Genomic DNA, 23,473 nt, shown 5'->3' on the forward strand with positions numbered 1-23,473 from the left:
CGATTCAACAATTATTCCCATCTTACCTGTACAGAACTTTTTCTCTTCATTGGTAGAGTTTGTTCACCTTCATTCAACCATTTTCATGGAGTTGGACATATGTACCAATACTTCCAAGGTAAGACAAGTTGAGAAATGGTGAATTTTGTTCCTTTTGTGGTCCGTGACTTATTTACATGTATCTCCAAAGACGGAGATTACTTACAGAACACCAATATAAGATCATTTTATTTTAAGGTCTCTGTTGTTGTAAGTTATGGATCTTTTGATTTAGGACTTCTTAAGTTCTGGCTGCGATAGTGCTACTGATCTGTTTTACAACTTTATGCAAAAATCATCCTGAAATGCATTGAATTAACTTAAAAAAATATTTAAAAGACCATTAGGCATACGATTACACGATTAAAAGTATTGATCATTGTTAAGGGAGCTAATCAGTTAGAAGACAATCCCTGCCTCTGCAAGTTGAGTTTGCTGGAGAAACTCTGTATCTGAACTGCACACAAGTCTTCAGTACTCTTCCCAACAAGAGATCTGAATTAAAGAGAAATACCAGCACAAAAAGAAGTGCTATGCGGTCAATCAGAAGTGGGATTCCTCCAACTTACCTAAAATTGTAATTCAAAATCTTGCATCCAACCTCGCACTGACATAGTCTGATGATCTTTCGTACGTGAAACTCAAGTAGCTTTCTTACAATTCTCATCTAAAATCTGCGTTTAGCACTGTATAACCTGCACGAGCAATGCTGAGACTAAGGGAAGCATTACCTGTAATATATGCATTGCTTCTTTGTTTATAGTTAAAAACTATTTACTCTATTCTACAGCTAAGACAACTAAGAGAATAAAAATATAGCCGAAAGTACTATTAAGTGGCCACTTATTAAACGGCCACCTCTACTAGGCAGCTAGTTATCAAAGTCCTGATGAGTGCTTTTCTATTGTTTTTACCTGATTAAGCGGCCAGCCCCCTTTAAGCGGCCACTATCCATTTCCCCGAGGGTAGCCGTTTGATAGGTTGAACTATACTGACAACCAGCTAATCAGAATTCCTGTAATCCATAGTTCTAAGTGCTGAAGCTGGTAAAACTTTGTGTGGCTCTATTTCAGTGATCAAATGTTATTTTTCACATTTTTTTGTCAATGAAAAGCTGCCAGTGGGTATTGTAATAGTTTAACAGGTTTTTGACCGTTGTTGTTTACCTTGCAGTGCACTTCTGGATCTGGTTGAAGCGCCTGGTGCATTTATCATGGGATGTCACTCAAGACACAAGAGTCAAATACAACGAGTTGTTATGGAAATGGACGAGGTAGGACATTGCTTTTTATCTCTTGGGTTTGTCACATTTCCATGTCCGGTGCGTCGATGCAATAAACAGTGTACAGTCAAACCTCCTGTACATAGACACCGCTGGGACCAAACACGTTTCGGCCGAGTACCAGTGTCCGTACATTTATCAGAGGTCTCAACTGTAGAGTTTGTATTTGGACCTTGACTAAGCGTCTTCTTATGGGTTATGTCGATGTGTATGTTAGCAGAGATCAAAGCATACAAAGGAATGTATTGTTGAACGTCAGGGCTTTGTGTGACTTTGACGCACCCTGATCTTAGCACAAAGCAGCTAGAAGTAAACTTAAAATTTTGATACAATAAAATTTAGTTCTACTGGGCATTCCTTTTTGGTCCTACTCTTAAATACAAAAATACACTGTACAAAGTTTAAGCTTTCTAGTTCTCTAATCTATTTGATTGCGGCTCTTTCTCTGGTGTTTTGTTCGTATTTGTTGGTGGTAATTTTCAGCTTCGCTGTTCCTCATCTTGATGGGCAGTTATCATTTTATGAACGGTGTTGTAGCAGTGCTTTACAGAAAGTTTATTTTGCTTCACACTCCAGTTGTCTAGCATAGTTATCGCAGATATTGACGATGGATCAGTTACTGCAAATTCAAGAATTCCACGACTGCCAACTTATGCTACAGACCTGTATAAGTTCAGGTAAGGGATTTCCGTGAACTCGGGTTTCATGTTATCATAACGCGATTATGCAAATTAGTTTATTTTGGTTTATAGCATGCCTTACTGTGGTAAATGGGACGTTCAGGAAACTGAGTCTGAGTTCGGTTTTAAAACTTCTGCGTGTTAGCTGCTTGAATAACTCGAACGTGTAGTCAGAATAACTCCTTTGAGCTGTTGACATCTTATGTTACAGAATTTGGGCATCAGTCATTGCGCTTGTACAAATGAGAGAAGTTTTCAATTGATTATGGAGTTTAAGAAAACCACGACGGCAACGGGAACTGGAACATCGCTAAACGAAAGATTTAATGAGCAGAACAATGGCTGTGCACGTGCGTTATAATTCTTGGTACATTTCTTAACTGTCCTCTGCAAAATGACAACGTGAAATAACCAAATTCTGCGTTGTCTGGAGAACGTGAACCAAGTATGATAGATAATTTCAATTTCTATTTCAAATTTATCGCTGTGTTCCAGATTTAGTTTTGTGACAGTTTTGAAAGTGAAAAATGAAGTAAATGCCTTTAGAGTATTGCGAGATTCATAGGTAAAATATAAAGTAATTTTTTTAAACGACGTTGTCTTTGGCATCACCGTTGTGGTTACGTTGTGATTGCTGAAATACTCGTGCTTGGTAAGAAAGTGAAATGGCACTCCATGGTTATGTAACAGCTTACGTATGCTCGGAACCATAAAATAGGGAATTGAAGAAACCAGGACTCGATGGCGAGGACAACATTGATTAAAAAATGATTTCATATTTTACCTACGAATCTTGTGATACCCTGAAGTCATTCTCCTTTGTTTCTTAGTGTCAAAACCATCACGAAATTGATTCTTACACAGGGTGAAACATTTGAAATAAAAATTAAAAAATTAGCCGTCGTGGTTCACATTCTCTGGACAGGCAGATTTGGTCATTTCACGTTGTTGTTTTGTAGAGAACGGCTAAGAAATGTACCAAGAATTATAACGCACCTGCACAGCCATTGTTCTGCTCATTAAACCTTTTGTTTAGCGACCTTCCCATTGCCGTTGCCATCATGGTTTTTCTAAACTCTCTAATATTCCTTTAACAACGGCAGGGCTCAAAATAATTTTCGGACCGTGGCCGGTCATGTTTACCGGCCAAAGTAATTTTAGCTCGGTCACATCTCGTTTCTGACCGGTCAAGATATTTTTTTAGAAAAAATTAAGTAATGTTGGCCTAATTAAACCCACAGATATAATTTGTTTGTTTCAGTCGTTGCTAGAGCGTTTAAAAATTGGCCTACTACAAAGAAAAGCTTAAAACTTAACCAAAGATGGCCTTGGCAGGGCTTAGCAGCTCAATGAAGTGGCACGCTGTCAGCGGAATTCTTGCCACCTGCCAAAGAAAAAGTATTGAACGGGATGCATATTTGATGAAACTTCGAATTTTTTATCGGTATGTTGAATTCCATGAGCTGTTGTTTTGATGCTCTGCAAAGTTTTTATGTCCGTGAAAACGTATATGAAATAAATAACAATGACAAATAGAGCCGAAGAAGAAGTTTCTGTTTCCTCGATTCTCTTCCCTGCAAACGCTCAACAAATCATCGCGTTACTACGAATACGGCTACAGTTACACAACAAGTGTTGGGAAGTTTCTTAACGATGTGACTAAAATTAATAAGTTCTAAAGTGTAAGCTATAAAAAATCTAAACCTTGTTGTAGTCATATTAGAGAGAGTTTTTGTTCAGGAAAAACTAATAACCATCATTCGGTAGATTTTACCAAGCAACGAGTTGAGAGTGTCTCAAATTTCATTCGCGAACAAAATAACTTTACAGATACAGATACTGATATAAAGGCCTTCGGCTTTTTTGTTGGTACATAATTTTATCCGTTTCGTAACAGTAACTTATCGGTTGGTTCTAAATTAGATACTGGGTTCGTGCTCAATGTTACATTTACAGCTTGATGGAAACGAAGCAGACTGCAAAATGCGTGTTTTGATGTCCCGGAGTCCCATGGTGTCTAAGCTGGAAACAACTTGACAATTGAGCGAAAAGTTTTGTTTTGGCGTCTTGTTCGTCGATTTTTGTGCAGTGAAAGTGAAAGAAATGACAAATATCTTAACATCTGTAGAGCAATACCTTTGAAATATACGCCAACAAAGAGAGGTGCCCTGTGACAAAAGTGTGACACTTGGGCAAATCTAAAGCGTCAGGAAAAGCTGAATCTGATCGGATTTTTTGCCGTACGGAAAACCTCTGCTGTTCGAAAGGCTGAATAGTTTTGAATGCTGAATTAAAAAGTTCTGCCGTCCTAAAAGATGAAATTTTTTTTGAACGGATAGCAGCAGTTGTTTGAACGACTGAATATTTTTCTGATCGGATAACTCCAGCCGTTCGAATGGCATTCCTATCGATCTTGAGCGCATGACAAACAGCAAGCGATCGATTTTTAACCGTTCGAACAGATACCAGTTGGTGTATGTTTTCGTGTGAGAGGCCAAAATGAAAGAGATAAAAAATCTAAGATTTACAATTGAGGATTTGATTGTTTATTCAAGAATGAATGTCTCAACATGATGTGACTGGTCAACATGACCGGCGAGTGAAGTTCTTGGCTGGTCAAGTCACCATTCTGGCCGGACATTGTTCATTGACCGGCCGTTATTTTGAGCCCTGAACAGTAAGTGGCGCATAAGACGTCGACAAGGTCACTTCATCCATGACGTTCCTTTGTAAAGATTGTAGTTGTTTTTGTTGTCCGAGTGGTCTTAATCGTTCACTTAGCCTCTTAGCATCTTAGAAATAGCCTCCTCGAGGCGTTCAGTTAGTTGTGGCACAGCGCAAAAAACTTCATACTAAAAAATAGGGCGCCTCTCCTCTATTTTTCGTTCGCTGTTTTTTTGCACTGCGCCCCAACTAACTGAACGCCTGGAAGACTGCTACTACAGAAAGTGCTCTTATTACATATACGGTGGTATAAACAGGGCTGTCTTAATGGAGGGTTTACAATGCAGTTTATCTTATATAAAACTTGTTTCTTGTTCAGAATGAAAAACGCAACAATCCACTTCGACCGGTCCCTCCTCCAAAGGTATAGTTTACTTTCAAATTTCATAATTTGACACTTGCTTCCGTGTAGCTTTGTGATCACTAAGGATCATTTTCATTTACAGACAAACATTCTACACCTTACAAGAATGGCAAGAGGAAAGAGAACAGTTTGTTAGAGATTTTCAACAGCTTGTTTTGGCATGTAAGTTAAGTTTTGTGACTAGTATTTGAAACTTGTTTTTACTTCATTCCTCAATCCTTACTCTTCAAGTACGCTTAGGCTTACAATTTTATTTATGACAATAAAAAAGTTATGAAAGGGTTCTTATTTGCGCATTTACAATTCACAACGCGCTTACAATAACTTAGAACAAAAAGGTAAGAATAAACTTGATGGTAAAAAATAGTTCTATCTATAAACGTAAGTATGTAGCCAACTGGGCGGGTTTTTTTCCGAAAGCTGGTTAACGTTAATCCAAGATTAAAACTTAATGGAAGTGTTCATTTGTATTGTTGGTATAAAAATGTTTTTCACTGCGCATGCTCATGTCTTGTGTATTTTGAGAGTGTGCAAACTCAAAACTGAAGGACCATGACTATAAACAGAAAACCTCAGGGGAAAGTCACAAAACTGAAATCAAAATTCTTCCTAATGCTGGGTTTTAACAACCCGGCCCTGAAATATAATACTAGGATTAAGAATGATTACAGAAAAAAGAAATGTGTTAACTTTTTTTTTGTGAATTGGCTCTTTTTAAATAGGTAGGGTAGGTTAAGTACAGATCTGCATACTTGCCTAGTGGCCCATCAGACCGGCGCTTATCTCCGGTGTCTGTAGCATGAAGTGACTAGGAATATTTCTACTCCCCCCTGGATGGGATGCTAGTCCATCGCAGGGTTACCCCCAGCATTAAATTCGCCGGTACCCATTTATACACCTGGGTGGAGAGAGGTACTGTGAGAGTAAGGTGTCTTGCCCAAGAACACGACACAATGTTCCCGGCCAGAGCTTGAACCCAGACCGCTCGATCCGGACACGAGCCCAGTAACCATGAGACCACTGCACCTCCACATAAACAGAAACTGTACTAGAAAGTGTACTATTTGATGAGGAGAGTTTTATTAATTTTTGACATGAACGGAACTGTGTGCTTGTTTTGGCTGTGTAATACTGTACAATTACATATAATTAACTAATATGCATGTAATTGCCTTACAAACTCATTAAAGAAACTGGTCAGTTTAGAGAATCATACGTGACACAAAACATGTACATTAACTTAAGTATTCAAAAAATATTGGAGAAAAAAAAGAAGAAGAATTTTTCTCTCCGAGATGGCCTCATTGGTTATGATTTTGTGGTGGGGACATACGAGGCATGAACGGAATATCAGCGACTTCTGGTCGCTCAAAGTTATCAAGTGATATAGAAGGTCTTGCCTGACTACAGTTGTCATGAATATAAATCGTCACAAACTCTTACAAAGCATGCCATGTCTTAATTTGTATTATCTCTATTTTTGTTTTTGCCTTTTACCTTCACAATAGCCACGTTAGAGATGATGTTACGAATGTTCAGGTAGGTACATGTAACTTCACTGTTTTTTTCATACTTACCATTATGCTAAAAGAATATTGTTAAAAATGGTGTATTCTATATCGTGCATGCAATCATTAAAATACACTCAGTTATTATACAAATATGCAATGAAAATCGCTATGTTTTGATTTTATGTTGAAATGAAGCGGCAATAGTAGTTTATTTTCTTCAAATGTCTCTGCCTCATGCATTTAAAATCATTAGATTATTGACTGCATTGCTGATTGAGGCACCTACATTGACAAATAGCATACTATGACTAAAATTAACTACACTTCCATGGTCCGTTTCAATTTCTCCTAGATGTAACTGTCGTCTTTTAGTTTCTCTTAGTTCTTCTCAACATTTGACAGAATTGTAACATTATATTGACTCATCTTTTTTACCGTTCTCTCTACTTTTAGTGACATGAAAAATTTCATTGTCCAGCAAGAAGATGTAAGATGTACTTTTTGTTGGTGTTGTTGTTATACACTGGAATCCCGATTTTTGAACTTACCTTTATATTTGAAGTAACGTTTGCTTTCGTGGTAAGAAAAGTTAGGAGAAATTGACCCTCGATTTTCTGAACCTCTTGATTTTCAAACCAGATTTTGCTCTCCTATTGCAAGGTGTTTCAGCAATTCGAGATTCACTGCACTTCCTGAGAAGTTTTCTTAATGTTTTGTACACGCTTGTTATGCACAAACTGTCGTTCATTTACATATTGGCGTACAATATCATACAAAAAACCGTTTTCATGGTTAACATTTCTCATTTGCATTACATCATAATGTAGCACGTGCATGTATGTGAGGCAATTTTGGGCTCTTTTGTATTTTCGGCCCGAAATTGCCTGGCATACATGTTCGATTACAATGTAATGCAAATGAGTTCTAAAAACTAACCATGAAAAGGGCTATTGTAAAGGTGTGGATGTTTCTCTACTTATAGGATATTTCTTTGTTCTTTCCATGACAGCTTTTCTTTGACATGGATACATACGTCGGGTCAAAGCCTTCAGATGACCAAGAGTTTTATCGTGAGGTAAGCGAGCTCTCATAGCTTGACCATGTCTGCTGCAGTTGTATTAAAGGATGCAAACTGTCAACTTCTGAGAGGTCTGTACCTGAAGCATGGTGGGCATCTTAAGCTGTTGTCATTTATTGACAGGACGATAGTCAATGCAAAACTTACAAGAAACAAATTTCTACCTGTGACAAGCACCTAAGAATGTTTCCTTGGTAACTTCTACTGACAGCAATTGAATTTAATGTAATTCACGGAGGTCTTTGGTGCGAAATTTGAAGCAACAAATGCTGCCTAGCCTCCTTAAGCTTCTTTCGCATGTAAGTTCCATAATAGGCACTGTAGCCATGACTTCAATTACGATTGTCATTCATCCAACAAGGGGACATTTTTTTACAATTGTGCTTGAGTCTTTTGAAGTTGCGCTCTCGTACAATCAGATTTCGAAGAGAGTAAAAAAATTAGAAGTCGAGACAAACGTTTACATTCAGAATGTGATTCTGTGATTCAGTTTCCGTGTACAGTCCACAGGCTACATATAGATCGATTGTCTGGAATGACACACTTTTCTTTGAACTTGATACTCATTATTTAATTCTTCAATGTTTTAAGGTATGCAAGAGTCACGCATTTAGCATGTTTCTCTACGACCTTATGCACGATCCAGAAAAGACCGACTACTTTACTCTCATGGCCCAGAAAACAAGAGTAGCTCCCAAGTAAGTCACGGTGCTTCCTTTGTTGAGGGACATTAAGAGCCACTCCAAGTTGCATCCTTTTGCTTTTCAAGGGGCTAGGCCACTCTATCTGATTAGTGGGTGACAACAACAACAACAACAACAAATTCTTATTTCTTTCCAGGGAAAGTCAGGGAATTATATTTTAAGTCAGGAAAAAATGCAATTTTGAAGAAAAGTCAGGGAAATTGAAATTATAACAGTGCTGATTTAAAACCACTGAAGGCTGGAACAATCATTTCAAGTCTCTTGTGATCTCAGCAATGTTTTTCCAGAAGGCGAGAACTGTTGAAAACTGATTGGTCCAAAATTAATGGGTGGAAATTAAAAGGACGGCTGTAAGTGGAGGCTGGAGGCCGCTACTTTATCCGACATTTCGTATTTATTTGATCAGGCAAATTTTATTTTTATCAGGGAAAGTCATGAAATTTTGCAAAGTGATTTTGCTCGACTAATTTATTATGTTGTCATCTTGTGCAATCTCACAGGGCTGGACCTCTGAGAAAAAGAAGTTCCTCCACAGTTCCTGTCCCCGTTATATCCGAAGAATATTTTGACAACCCAGAGGAAAATCTAAGCACCTTTGTGTTGCCGCCATTTACCCTTGAAGGAATTTACACAAGTAAGGAATGGTCACACGAGATTACATACATGTAGAGGGAGGTAAATGCTATGCGAGGGTAACACCCCTTTAACAAATCACTTTTTTTGGAACTAACAATGGTTGCCAAAATAGACTGTCATGCCGGAAGAAAGTTGTGTTTTCTGATCAAGATCTGTGTACATGAGGGGACAAGTCAGGGGCAATAGATGAGGCACCTAGAAAACAGCAATTTCTCAACAATTCATTTGGTTCAAGAAAGGTAGGCTTACAATAATTAAAGGGCCCTTGTCAGCCACGGCTTTGCTTATGTTTACATGTGAGGGTTTGGCTAGTTTATTTTATTTGGAGCGTGGCGAAACGAAGGAAATCACTGTGAAACTACTAATAAAAGATATTCACGTGCAATTTGCGGTACCTTGCCTTCTGACCCAACCATTTTCTTCTCTTATAGGAAGTTTCTACGACGAGTACTTGAAGTCACTCACTGCCAAAATATTGGTAAGTAAGTAATATATAAAACACAACAGACCATGTTTTATCACAATTTCAAACATTAAGAAGAGAGTTGAAAATATGACACTCTATTGTTTACGAAGTCCAAGGTGTTTCGGGAAATGTGGCAAGTCACTGTCTCGAGTGTTTGAGATACCTATGGAGAAAACAGAGAAATAAAACCGTAAAAATGTATAGTAATTATGATCAATTATAATCCATCAAGTATTTTCACTCTCGCGCGATTGGTCTAAATGCGTCACGTGACTGAATATGCCCCAGCTAACACTGGGGACTATCTGAGTGATGTTCCCGAATTTTCAAAACTGCGCGTGTTGCAAAAAATATTTGAAGGATAATAAATACAATAGTGTCCATTTAGTGCGAAAATATGCTCAGATATTTCAGTCCTTGGACATTATCTGTTCCTCAAAGCTCACAGTTTTCCGAGAGCGTATTGAAAACTGTTTGCTTCGAATTCTCGGTACATGTACTTGTAATGTCAGCGGACAAATATCTGAGAATATTTTCGCGCCAAATTGAGGCTATTGTTTATATATCCAGACACCTTTTCTTTGATCAAAATAATTATTGATATTAATGAGTTTGATAAGGTTCTTTCAAAACTGGCTTTACTCAACTTAAGCACATCTCTGTGTGGCACATATTTCGTGCAGCTGTACATGTGGAGATCCATTTTCATGACAAATCATTGAATACATGTAATACTAACAGTTATGCTGCACAGTCTTGTGGAATATTGTCTGATTTTAGCCAATTGAGCATAAGCCAGGCAATATTCTGCAGGTTTTACAGTGGTTGCTCGTACAATGAGCTTATAATTTGTGAGAACGCCAAATAATTGCGTCTCAGGAATGTGCCCCAAACAAAGTTTTGGACTAATGGTTTTGCATATAGCCTCCTACGCAAATGTTCTTATGGCTGGTCATGCAGTCCTACCCTGAACGTCGTTGGTTTTGCGAGGATTGCTTGACTAGTTACGTAGGAGGCTTTGTTGTGTGAAGTTCACGCGCGTTTTCTTTTTTGCTATAGGATCGTATGAACCAGTCTTCAAGTCTTCTTGCCAACTACTTATATCTGCGTGGGATGTTAAGAATTGCGCGGGGACAGAACATCGAGGTATGTGTTATAAGGGTGTAAGGGAAAGCTTTTTTGAATATTACTATCCTCTAATGCGTGGTAACATAGGCAAGGGGCAGGGCTCATTATCTAGATTGGATTTAAGTAGAAACAGTAGCACAGGAAATATTTTATAATATTATTAAGGGATCCAGCTTGCAAGAAAGCTCTTCTTGGAAGCTCTTATTGTACCCCTACCCTAGGAACTCCTTAGAGCTTGTTTGAAGACTATATGGATACACGTACCAGGTGCACAGTGTCACATATTTATTATTTCGAAGTCTGGTTTGTCCAGGAAATGTAAGTTGAAAAGCATGCTGATGAAGGTTGACGTTGTTAGCAGAATGAAATGACCTTTGAAGCAAAGAAAACTGCCAAGTTATCGGGGTAAAAATTATGGTAGTACCCTGGCGGATATTTTATTGTTATAGCCCTCTAATAAACTAAATCCAAAACTGAGTATCAAAGGCTTAACTTATTTTAAACGGCTGGATTTTGGTCGCTGGTTGTTGACAGGATTAACAAGGGTTGCAGGAAGGCTTTTTCGAGAATTGTTACATGGCTAGTGTTTGTAGCGGATATAATGCGTGCTCTGATTGGCTAATTCTAGGGCATTATTAACTACTTAATAACCGAGAGTGAGGTCGTTACGGGAAAATCTCAAACTGAGGTCTTGCCGTATTGACCGAGCGATAGCGAGGTCAATACGGTAGGCCGAGGTTTGAGATTTTCCCGTAACGACCGAACGGTCGAGGTTATTAAGTTGTTTATTATATGGCTCACGAATTAAAGAAAAAAAAAATTATTCGAGCGGAAGTCGTCAATGTACATCCGGCGATGCGCGCGTTTACCGATTCATTCATCGTCTCAAACCCAGGGCAAAACTACACAGTCAGTGAACTTCACTACTGTAATTCTTTACGGGAAAATGATTGTCACAGCCCTCAAAAAGGTATTTTAGTATCGTGGAGCCACAACTTGATGACGAGTTTTTCCAACTTTTGTGGCGAAACGTCAACGCATATAGAAAAGACAGAAGGTGCTTCAAAATGGTCCAAACCAACGGTCTTTCGGTGAAAGAAAATACTAATGCTTCAGAATGCACTGCTCAGAATAACTCGATCTTCGCATTCGCTTTCGACAACATATCGTGGCCTTCTAAATTCTGGGACTTATGAATGAACTTTTCAAGCCTTGTGAGCGTCTAAAACTTCCTGCAGGTATCAGAAACACTGCTACCGACAGAAACCGCCCGATTGTTTACACCTGATGATCCTGGAAGCTGATTTTCACTTGCTTGTGTTGAAGCGAGGGAATCTATTTGATGAGAACTGAAACGGAGTTCAATATTTCGGTAATTATTGTGACTAAGATGATAACTTATAAGTTTCTTCGTGGTTTTCTGCTCAGGATACGTGACACATCTGCCGATGGTGTTTTTCACTTAGCGATTTTAGCTTTACTCGACACTCGGCAAACTTTGATTGTTTTTCACTAGTGCTCGCCAAGGTTACCGGTAAGTCAAAAACGACTTCTATGTAAATTTTATTAAGGGGAAATCCCTAAACTTTTAGCTACTCGGAATTAAATTTACTTCTCTTACTGTTTTTAATCGGCTTTCATCGTTTCAATGCGCTTGAATTTTCCGAGCCGGGCTCTTCCTAATTTGCATAATCCGTAATCGGCCCGTGGGCATTACGGCTGCATAATGACCGCTCAGATCTCGCTCTTAGCCAATCAGAGCGCGCGTTATATCGGCCACAAGCCAAAGCCATATAATAATCTCCAGTAATGCCCCAGTGCCGATTACCGGCCTGCAAAAACAAAGCAAAAAGCCATGTAATACACAACTTATTAGTAACCTCGAACGTTCTTTCTGTATGGGAAAATCTCAAACCTTGACTTTGCCGTAGTGACCTCGCTATGGCTCAGTCAATACGGCAAGGTCTCGGTTTGAGACTTCACTCTCGGTTAATAATTAGTTAATAATACTCCTTATTTATTGTATGGATTACTAAAGATCTGTTGTGTTTTGTGACTGTACAGGCAGTAGATGACTTCTTTGGAGTTTCGTCGAGAAATATGCAGCTCTTTCCAACCACGTAAGTAGAAATGAGCACTTAAATGCACCTGTAAACACCAATGAAACTGTTATTAATTTCCAACAGAACTTGTAACAAATTAATAATAAAGTGTATTATCGTTTGTCTCACGATGTAGTCACTTGAGATGTAGATCGCGACGTTTCGACTGCTTACTGCTAGTCTTCTTCAGGCGATAAGGTCGACTGATTGCACGGTATCATTTATATCACAAAGGTCGGCTGTGATTGGTGCATTTCTACCACGATGAATAACAACAGCCTTTTCCTCGACATTGTAACAAATTGTTTGGAATCACAACAGCAGAACCTACACAAGTGATAAGCTAGGTCTAACAGTTAAACTGCAAGCTGGAGCCGCGGTGTTTTTCGGCTAATAGTTTGCGAAGGGCAAAGCCCCGAGTCTACTTTCTAGATCGATAAGAACCAAGTATGAGCAATGAAAATGTTTAGAATTGCTGGGCACGCATTCCTAGAACCTTAGCACAACCAACTGACTGAATATCGGGTAGACTGGCAATCTGATTGGCTGAACATTAGTCGTCTACTACCAGGAGCTAGTCAATCTTTAAATAAAGTATCAAATAAAATGAAATAGAATTATTTGATATTTTGCTTGATAGATATAGAGCCGTCACTCCCCTTTTCTATCGACTTAAATACACTGTGGTTGGTTTAGGGCTTCATCCTTCGCCAACTGTCAGTCGATATATCCGTGTCTATGCCTGCCGTTGATTTTAGCATGTTCTGGACAATGAAATGCGTTTTGTTGAACTGAAAATTTATAGGACCGTGCAAGAAATCATGTGTAAACTGGACGACCATGAATTAGGGGACCTACGAACAAGACACTTCTGGAGGAAAGCCGAGCACCTGAGAATGCAAGCCAAGGTAGGTCAATTCAAGTTACAGAACAGTTCAGAGTAGGCTCGTTTTCTGCCGCTCTCTCGGGTCCGGTGTACGTTTGGTGGATAGTAATCGAGCTGAAGTTCAGATTCACTGTTTGGAAATATTTAGGAAACACAGCTTGATAGGAAGTCCAACATTAATGGTTTGAAGTTATAAAAGGAACCCATTAGTAAATGAGGATAGCAAACAATGGCAAGGAAGGAAGCAGATCGCTATATCACCATATGGTCAGAATTGAAAACGCGAGGCTCTAGTGTTTCACGTATTTTGCTGATATAGATCATAAGATGTCCCTTTACTCTAAAAAATGTTTAAGAAATGGCCTTCTGTCAAGTTAGAATTGTTGCTGTGGTTTCGTTTATTTTGATTTTGTTTGTTTGTTTCATGTATCGAACTTATCAATCTTTAATGCCTTGAAGTATTGGAATTTGTTAACTGTTCATGTTTTTGTTGTCATTTTTTTTTTCAGGAAAAGGTAGACTTCAGACGGGACAGGTAAGCGTTCTCCTCAATGGCTCATGCAGTTTCACCATGTCATGCAGCTTACTCATTTTAATCAACACGCCTTTTTACACACTATCTCAATAATCAGCCCTGATTTGACTCTACTCTTCTAAATGGCCGAACACTGAACGCAACATTTTCACGAGAGGTGGTCACTGTCATATATCATAACCGCTATGAAAATTCAAAACTGAAATTTTACTACGTCAGATATTGATAGAAAGGTAGCCATGGTATTAATGTACTAAAATGATAAGCCAATTACAGTGAACACTTTTGTTTTAATAGGAAAGAAGTGGTTACTTCTGCAATTCCGTCTACTCCATTGGGTAAGTTCCTACTTGTACTTTCGTTTAGAAACTGAACTGCAGTCAGCAAATTTATCTTTACAATGTGATAGCTTGTACAATAAGAGACACCTGTCAGTGGGCCTCCCATCTCTGGTCATAAGCTGAGCCTGCGATGCGAGTTACTGAAGTGGTTGCCGCTTGTATAAAGTATGGTATATTTTAAGTGGTGAAACACACTGCGCGCATAGGTCTCACCGTTGTTCCTGCCAAAACTATTGCTTAACGTCCCTAATTGTCCAAATCCTCCAGTTTTTACCCGAAAAGCAAGATAGTCACTGAGACGTTAAGCTTTGTACGAGGCATTTGCTCGTTTTCTAGCTTTTACACAAGTCATTTTTTTTACATTTTCGCTTCGAACACAGATTTTACCAACCCCGTTCCTAGGGCTTTTTCCTTGGAGATTGGGAAAAGCTCTGGGAACGAGGTTGAGATTTTATTGGACTCCTTCCTGCACGCTTTTTGGGTCTGTCACGCGATCTTCCCTTGCCCACATTAGGGAGGAGTGTGTGACGAGCCATAAGAATGCCTTTGTAGGAAGCTAAGATTTTACTTACCTTTTCACCCTTATTAATTTGGCATCTATTTTCTTGATACTGTTAGTTCTTGCAGAGTTTGTGAAGCATGTCAGCATGCTACAGATTGCTAACAGTCAAGATGCCGGAACAAGACTGTTCGAAGCATTGACAGTGAATTCCAGTACCAAAGGTAAAAAGATCTGTCACAAAATTTTTCCACGGACCTTATCTGTGACATTGTACTATTAAACATGAGATATAAATTGAGAGTTCTTCAAGTCACCTTCAGCTTCTTTAATCGAGAGATGTTTTTAATATTTTTAATTAATAAAAAAACCAATGAAAAGCTGCCATTTAGTTATTTGGCAAGATGGCTACCTGTACTTGTTAGGCGATTTTTCATTTGAATATCCCATCCTCCTGATTCTCTCAAACGGACGAAAACACTGTTAGTTTTTTTTGTTCATTTAAGACTTTGAGTAAAACTCTTCCAGCTCAGTCATGAGAAAACACTCGGCACTTGAGATCTATGTAAAAGGTATCCTTACGTCATCATTAGTTTGCTAAGCTAATTAAGTAGACAGCTAATGAGAATTGAAAGTAAATCAAGAACTTAAGGACACTGTCTTCATGAATGACCAAATTGTCACAGCTGCCTAGCAGAAAGAGAATCAATGTTTAAATTGGTTAGATCATTCAACTAACATGTTAGGTGGCTGACAACAGTTCTCAGTATTTTGGTTCAGTGGCTTTGAAAGCATCTACACTTCTATTCGTTTCAGTTTATGTTACAAGAAATGGTGATAGCATCAACGAAAAATAGATCAGTGGCATTAAGTCATTAAAGAAGAACTTATGGAAATCATTGTGAACTAGCTCACATGTGCAAAATATCTGTTTCTGAAACTGAATAGCAGTTAGGCATTACCATCTAAAGTGTTAGCGAAACATTTTGCAGAGGAAACTTTAATAGCAGTCTTCATGTTGAGATGACAACAAAAAACAACAAAATTTTTACTTCACCCAGAGTTGGAAATAATTTATAATTGAATCCTTTTCTTTTAGTGGTGGATCCGGAAACGTTTGCTGCATTCTATGAATCTTTCAGCCAGGTAATGTAGCTAACGTAACGATTTACAGAAATTTCTTGATCTTCTTTATCCAGCTATGGAAATTACAAACCTGGCAGTAGGGTGTTTCTTCATTCATTCATCTTTTCATTTCGTTCATCTTCTGTTGTCCAAATGTGTGTAGTGCTATGTAGTTTGGAAGATAGAGTCTTTGAAAAATGACAAATAACTTAATGAATGAAATATGAAATAAGCTACACTGTAAGTCATGTATCTTTTGCCATTAAATTACATTCTCGAGAAGTTCTTCTGCTGATGGTGTTGTTGTTTTTATTTTTTAAATTTGTTTTTTCCCTAGGCTGGTATTAAGGCCAAGAGTATTTTACTTCGTAACATTCTCTTAGGAGAAAATGAGGTGAATACTTTAATCTGTGTTCAGTGTCTTAATATATAATTTGGGCAGTTAACATTGTCAAGATTGGAACATCTTGAAGAATTTAGCCCAGACGTTCTTGCGAAAGTTGTCATTTTGATTTTCCCCTTGTATATTTTTCCTAGTAAGATTCCCTAGTAATATTTCTACTTCCCCTTACTCCGGGTAGGTGGGCGAGGGGTAGAATTTCACCTACAGAAACCGTGATAAGCTGTGGGTGTATGGACCACTTGGCCAGATGCAGACTTACCTTTTGTAACTACCTAGTAGCAAAATAATCCTTGACTTGGCATAAATAATTTTCAACAGTATGTGCTGAAGATCTCGCAGCATATCAAGACCAATGAGGGAATGGGATATCTTGTTCTCACAATCGACAGGTTAGTTCTGCTTTAATGTTAATATATTTCTGCCCGGTGGAGTCCCGTCGGAGCAAACTTTGCAGAAATTAAAAGCAACCGTCATCTTCACAAACTCGCTACAGCAGTTAATTTACCTTCATCGACTTGAAGTCGGTCAATAACTAAGTGGTTCAATTGCTGGCCGACGCCACCCAACAGGCTTGCAATCAATGCTGTTGCCTATGTGAACGGGTTGGCACGCGCTAACGAGGGCAAATTATGCACAGCAAGGATGTGCAATTCGAGCCCCGTCCACACTACGCTGGAGAAATTTGAAAACGCATTTCTACCGTTAGGCCTATGGTCCACACTAATCTGTCACAAAAACGGAGCATTTTGAAAATGCTCCTGAAGCCGGAGGAATTTGAAAATTCCAGGTTTTGTTTTTGTGGACAGAAAACATTTTGAAAACGGAGCTTTTCGAAAACAATGAGTTGCAAAGTCACTATGCTCTTGATATTTCCCTGTCCGAGTCTCATCAAACGCAAGTCCAGAATGACCGGTGATGGCTGAGTTTTCAAATTTCTCTGGTGTAGTGTGGACAGGGCCCCAGTTCAATGGAAATACGTTAATTCCGTTTATGTTGTTTTACACGCCAGGTTGTTGTTCTTGCCCGATGGAAGAAAAGACTGTATTCGTATCGTAGGGAATGAAGAGATCAAGAGTGTGGAGCCATACTCCGAAAGCCGCCTTCTTCGTGGCGTAACAGCTATTAAAATAACCAGTAAAGGTAAGATTCAGTTTGATTAGTTTAGGAGCTAGGTAAAAAAAAAAACCGTTTTTTTTTACCTACCGATCTGAAACTTCTAATCTTTTTGTACGTAAACTATAAAACATCCATTTTTTCTCTTAAATGCTAATGGACTAATACCAGAAAAACAGAAACTCTCTCTTTCTTGGGGAAATAAAACAAGTAATTGATAAATCAATTTACTCCCTACTGGCGAGTTTTGGAGGCGCAGTGGCCTTATGGTTGGTGCGCTCGACTTTGGAGCAAGCGGTCTGGGTTCGAGCCCTGGCCGGGGACATTGCGTCGTGTTCTTGAGCAATAATGTTTACTCTCACAATACCTCTCTCTATCCAGGTGTATAAATGGGTACCGGCGAATTTAATGCTGGGGACTTGCATCCCATCCAGGGGGGAGTAGAAATACTCCTAGTCGCTTCATGCTACAGAAACCGGAATAGCTCTGGCCTGATGAGGCATTTGGTTTGTACGCAGACTTAACCTTTACCGAGGAGTTGTTTACAGCAATAACCCTCCTCCTGCCTTCTGGCTATTCATATTCTAACTCAAACATGGCTATTATATATTTTTAGTTCTCATTTTGAATTTTTGAAAAAGTTTACGTGTCACCAGACTGACTGAAACTACTGCGTGTAATTTTGTAGCGTGATAACTGTCCCATAGAAATTGCTAAGATATATAATAATAATAATAAATAATAATAATAAAATATTTATATAGCGCCAATCCACTATTTGTCCATGGCGCTTTACATCAAATAAAAAAAATATTTAAAAAGCTAAAAAAGTGGAGGGGGAAAAAAATAAAAAAAAAATAATCTAAAAATTAAAAGAGTTAAAAAGCTTGTACACAGTAATGTTACAAATAGAGACTGTTATAACTATGTTCACTTGCAGTTAAGGATTCAGTGCCATTTGTAGCATCTGTCAAGGAGGACGGAGAATCCTGGCGTAATTGTTTGTTGGAAATCAAAGCAGGATATGAGGTTGCCTCTGGTAAGAGATTGCTGACCTTGCTCGTTACCTGTAATTCCTTTGTAAATTTATTTTCTGGCCTTCGTCCAGTTTCTTTGTGTCGTGATGAGACACTAATTTTACGTTTCTTTTTGAAGCTTGGAAGGACCCGCATATAATAAAGGAAGCTGCTCAAAATGTGATCATGGCAGATGCTCTAAGACAAAGGTAAACAGGTCATTACAGTTTAAGTCTTAGCATGGTTTTCAATTGAGTGTCGTAGAACCAAAAACAAAGTAATCAGGTAACATGATGTAAGTGTAGAAGTAAAGCAATTATTTTAGCAAAGTATCTTTTCATTTGTTCTCTCTGTTTCTTTCATTGAATAGTGACTACGCTGAGCAAACTGCAACGGTAAGATAATTTGGACTTCCTTTTGTGTATCATTTTGTAGCAAATTCAACCTTTTAGTGCAGAGTGCACTATTGGGATGGTTTAGGGGGCTGCTGTTCGCTAAGACGCTATTGAACTAACGCCATAAGGTGTAAACTTTAATGTTTGTTGAATTAATTAATTTCAATTAATCAATTAGCCTTGCGGGAAGGGGGGGCTGGGTGCAGTAGGTACCCGAGTGCACTACGCAAAACGTGATAACATGGCAAAAATATATATTTGGTTTTGGAAATCTCATCCTATCCTTGTGGTGCCATTCTCTCAAGAAGAGAAGCAATTTGCTCCAAACGCATGCGCAGATTAGTTAGCGTCAAAGTCGACTATATGTTAGATGAAAGATACATTACATAGCATATAAGACGCATGCGTTCTAGCATTGCTAGTGTGATAAACTCCGTTCTCGAGTTCAGATGCACGTTTTTTTTGTTTTTTGTAATGAGTGATACCACATTTAGTGGTATCACTTTAGTCCAAAGAACGTTACTGTGACTGCGTATCTTCTGGAATCTTCCCTAGCTCTATTCAGGAAATGTCGTCTGCTGTTTTATAACTATTGTGTGTTTGCCAGGGTTGAAATAGAGAATGGGAACATATTGCTTCTCCTTAGCAGCTTGTTTATTTCCTCTTCTATGAAAGAGAACCCAAAGATCATATTCAGCCGAAACTTTCCCGCGTTAGTTATATGTAAAACTAGTAAATTTGTGACAAAAGAAACTTCGTTATTATTGCCGACTCCGTGGCACTTACTGAAACCTCCAATTAATTTCATCAGTCGATGAGGTGACTCGCTCACCGATGTGGGATATAATTTCGGTCAAGTAAAGATCTCGATCTTCAATACTTCTTGTTGAAACGCTCCACAGTTGTATTACTCAATGGCATTGTGTATTAGTTTGATGTGGTTTTGTTTACACCAACTCGGCTGGCAACAGAATTAGAACGCACTATTCCGTGACTCGACGTGACTATTTGATAATTAGATTAATTCTTGTTTATCGGTGAAATGAAAATTTACGTTTTTAATAAAACAAAATCGTTCCTCTTCAACTTTTCAGCAGATATTGAACTTTTATATTCCATTTATCTCCAGCAGTAAGTTAAAAAAATACACATCTTTCTTATATTTTCGTGGAAACAAAGGTATCTTGTTGCATACATTGGCGAGGAAAACAAAAGTATCAAATTACAAACGTTGGCGTGAAAAGTAATGCTACAAAATGAACGAAACTCAAGATAAAAGACCACAATAATTTTAAAACCGTCTTGGCAAACGGTAATTGTAAGTTATTTTTGGGCAAAACACAAACATGAAACATACACACGGCTAAGAGTATGTCTTACCAAGTTTTTGTCCGCTCATATTCTGCAAAGGGGAAAAGGCCTAGGTGACTACCAAGGGAAAGAACAGTAGGGGTGAGGACCTGTGTGACTACTGCATCAGAGATGTAAATTACACTCTGCACTATCTGAGATTTTCTCACTAGTTTATCCATTCGTTTGCTTTTTTTAGCTGAGTAAAATCTTTAAACTCTCCTTCAGTCAGTGTTATGGAAGTGTCTTCGCGAACAAAGTTTCTAGTCGGAGTCAACCGGCTCCTCCACAGCCCAGCCCTACTTAAAGAGAAGTTTTTCCTACAGGGATGCTATGTTGTGGAACAGCCTTTCTCATGAACTCCGATCTACAGTTCCTTCAAGTAAATTTAAACGTGGACTGCATCGTTACAGCTTTGAATGAGACACGGCACCCTTGATAAGCAGCTTTAGTGATATGATAGTTTTTTGTTCTTATATGTATGTAATACTATATTTATTTAATTATTAGTTAGTTTAGTTAGGCAGACTTAAATATTATACTTTTAAATTATGCTGAACGAATTTGTACCGTGTATAAATAAAGTTATCAACTCAGCTCAACCTTTCTTGCCGGGTAACCCTTTTCGAGACCCAAGTTGACACTGCATACACCCCAGGCTCATGTCAACATCACTTTTCTTTCTCCACTCAAGTCAACCTGAACTAGTATTTACCCACCCCCGGGGTCGGTTGTTCCCAACCTTGGGATGGAGGCGCTTAAAGTAATAATCTGAATTTGTTTTGGTTATCTTTTTTTCTCTTTTAGCTTGTCCTTTATTTTAGCACACTCAGTAACTTCAGAGAGCAACTGTCTGACCATACAAGAAAGGTACGGAAAAGATCGGCCATGCGTTTGAGAACATTCTACATGCGGTGTCCATCCACAAATGTTAAAGCGTCAAATTAAAACTAAGCTTAAAATGTGCAAAACATAACTGCAGTGATTTGATTTAGAGCCATCCTTCCAATAATCACTCCCTTTCTAATAGCGTTTCTCCTTTAATGTGATTGTTTTTTTGTTTCTTACTTATAAGTGCCCCTATTCTAATAACCTCCCCTTTTAGGAAGCGTCTCCCGGCCATTGCAGAAGTGATTAGATGAGTGAATTATGAAGTCTGCTTCCTCATATGGACGTTATATTGAACATTACTGATGTAGAGTGAACGAATTCTGTTATACATATAACTATACGAAGCCTCATTGGAGTTTTTAAGTCACAGCATCGGTTACTGTTCATAAAAAGGCTATCACACTGATGTTTATGTGGAAGAAAGAAATTGGCACCATGTCCCTATTAAGCACCCCTTCTCCAATATGCTCCTTTCCTTTATATATTGTGCCAAAAGTGAATTAAGTGCCCGTTGCGTGAAATCAAATTATTGTGGAAGGTGAATCACAAGCTGCAAAAACTTGTAGAATATAAACAGTTTAATAATTCATCTGCTATCGTAGATAAAACAATTGGAAAATTGGGACTTTTCGCTACGGATACCAAATCACTCTGTCAGTATCAGCATTAGTAACCCTCACAGTCTCAATTTGGGTCGATGGGAACGAGGGCTTTCTGTGACTATGTAACTCGTTTTATTGCGTTCACATAGTGTAACACAATCATAATCCAGTTTATATGGAGAATTTTTCGGACGGATTTGTTCATTGATTTCCTCTTCCCCCCCCCCCCCCCCACCCCCACAGCAATTGCAAATTACGACAAATGGCCTGAGTTTTTGATAAGAATAAAACAAATCTTCCGTGTAGCTCAGCAAATGGCCATGGGATGATGACCCTCAGATCTGTGGTCAGAAAATAAATTTTCCGATTTGCAGCTCAGCAAATTTGTAGTGGCCATAATTGGTTGTCAGAAAACAAATTTTCCGTGTTGTATAACTCTCCAAAAGACCGTGTTATGTGATCAGAATGGTTGTGAAAACAAGATGCAAATTTGAGCATTGTAAACAAATACAAAACCTTTGGCGATGTGCTCTCTTGTAGGGTCGCTTGACAAAACTATTTTCTCATGTAATGTTTGTGTTGGTGATCTGAAATTGAATTCTAAGTGTTGCCAACAGTTCAAATTCCTTTCCTGGAAAATATTTTTGTCCAGTACAAGTAAATGTACTTAATTAATTTAAAACTCTTTTACTATGGGATTCAACTTCACGTGCAGACCATTATCTATCATTCGATCAAACTTAGTTTTGAATGCCACCAAAGTAGACCAAACATGCAAAGTACGCGCATGAACGCACTGCTGTAATCTTTGATTACTACTTGTATGTTACCTGTATTTCTTTTTATTTTAAAGACGCTCTGGAAGAGAGTGAGCCCGTCACCTCAAGACATGGAGAAAACAACAGTAGAGGCACTTCTATACGTGCCTGGCTGTGAGTCACAAAATCTATTGTTACTTTGTAGTGAACTGCACAGTCACTTAGCGAACACCTCTTTTAAAGTTCTGATTTCATTTCTTTGCTTTACAAAAGCTGCTCAGTTGTTTTTAAGTGTTCTTTTTATAGTGTTTTAGACTCTATTGTTTTTTAGGCCAGTAGTGCGACTCCTTTGATAGGCTTTATTTCCCAGCCCCGTTTGCCTTGTTAGGTCCTTTTTAAATCAGAACGTAATTACACTTCTGTGGGAGACGACCTAGCCGCACTCCGCATCGAACGATCTGGGCTCAAGCCCTGGCTGGGGTCATTGTCTTGTGTTATTGGGCAAGACACTTCTTGGGCATCTCCCTTCACCTAGGTTTGTAAATGGCCATTACAGCTTGTTAGGGTAACGTAACAAAATGCTGGGGGTAACCCTGTGATGGTGCAGCATCTTATCCAGGGGTTGGGGGAGAAGCAATACTCTTAGTTACTCCCCCAGTACAGAACTAGAGTTAGTGCCCACGCCGATCCTGTAGGATTAGATTGCATTTAACCTACCTACCATACCATAGTCGATCTTTCTGTTAGGAGGCTCTGAAGACCAATACTGTTTAAGCTTGAGTAGCAATTTTATAAACATTTTCTGGCAAATCACTAAGTAACTCCAGTCTAAAAGTTAGTACATA

At 38.6% G+C, this 23,473-nt stretch overlaps 1 protein-coding gene across 2 annotated transcripts in view; it reads left to right on the forward strand.

Moving 5' to 3' along the window:
* Positions 1–23,473, forward strand: part of LOC145501875 (DENN domain-containing protein 3-like) — a 47,104-nt gene that overhangs the window by 13,643 nt on the left and 9,988 nt on the right. For both annotated transcript variants that reach the window (XM_081481265.1, XM_081481273.1), the window contains 26 exons: positions 57–118; positions 1,213–1,312; positions 1,898–1,998; positions 5,045–5,089; positions 5,172–5,251; positions 6,598–6,628; positions 7,054–7,087; positions 7,610–7,675; positions 8,270–8,376; positions 8,883–9,016; positions 9,450–9,496; positions 10,544–10,630; positions 12,677–12,732; positions 13,520–13,622; positions 14,110–14,135; positions 14,433–14,473; positions 15,095–15,199; positions 16,075–16,121; positions 16,438–16,494; positions 16,822–16,892; positions 17,513–17,643; positions 18,557–18,655; positions 18,772–18,841; positions 19,003–19,027; positions 21,185–21,247; positions 22,724–22,802. In XM_081481265.1, coding sequence (XP_081337391.1) covers positions 57–118; positions 1,213–1,312; positions 1,898–1,998; positions 5,045–5,089; positions 5,172–5,251; positions 6,598–6,628; positions 7,054–7,087; positions 7,610–7,675; positions 8,270–8,376; positions 8,883–9,016; positions 9,450–9,496; positions 10,544–10,630; positions 12,677–12,732; positions 13,520–13,622; positions 14,110–14,135; positions 14,433–14,473; positions 15,095–15,199; positions 16,075–16,121; positions 16,438–16,494; positions 16,822–16,892; positions 17,513–17,643; positions 18,557–18,655; positions 18,772–18,841; positions 19,003–19,027; positions 21,185–21,247; positions 22,724–22,802 — 1,867 coding nt within the window. The remainder of the gene's footprint in view (positions 1–56; positions 119–1,212; positions 1,313–1,897; positions 1,999–5,044; positions 5,090–5,171; positions 5,252–6,597; positions 6,629–7,053; positions 7,088–7,609; positions 7,676–8,269; positions 8,377–8,882; positions 9,017–9,449; positions 9,497–10,543; positions 10,631–12,676; positions 12,733–13,519; positions 13,623–14,109; positions 14,136–14,432; positions 14,474–15,094; positions 15,200–16,074; positions 16,122–16,437; positions 16,495–16,821; positions 16,893–17,512; positions 17,644–18,556; positions 18,656–18,771; positions 18,842–19,002; positions 19,028–21,184; positions 21,248–22,723; positions 22,803–23,473) is intronic.

Source organism: Orbicella franksi, chromosome 1, assembly GCF_964199315.1.
Source record: "Orbicella franksi chromosome 1, jaOrbFran1.1, whole genome shotgun sequence".
Taxonomy (NCBI): domain Eukaryota; kingdom Metazoa; phylum Cnidaria; class Anthozoa; order Scleractinia; family Merulinidae; genus Orbicella; species Orbicella franksi.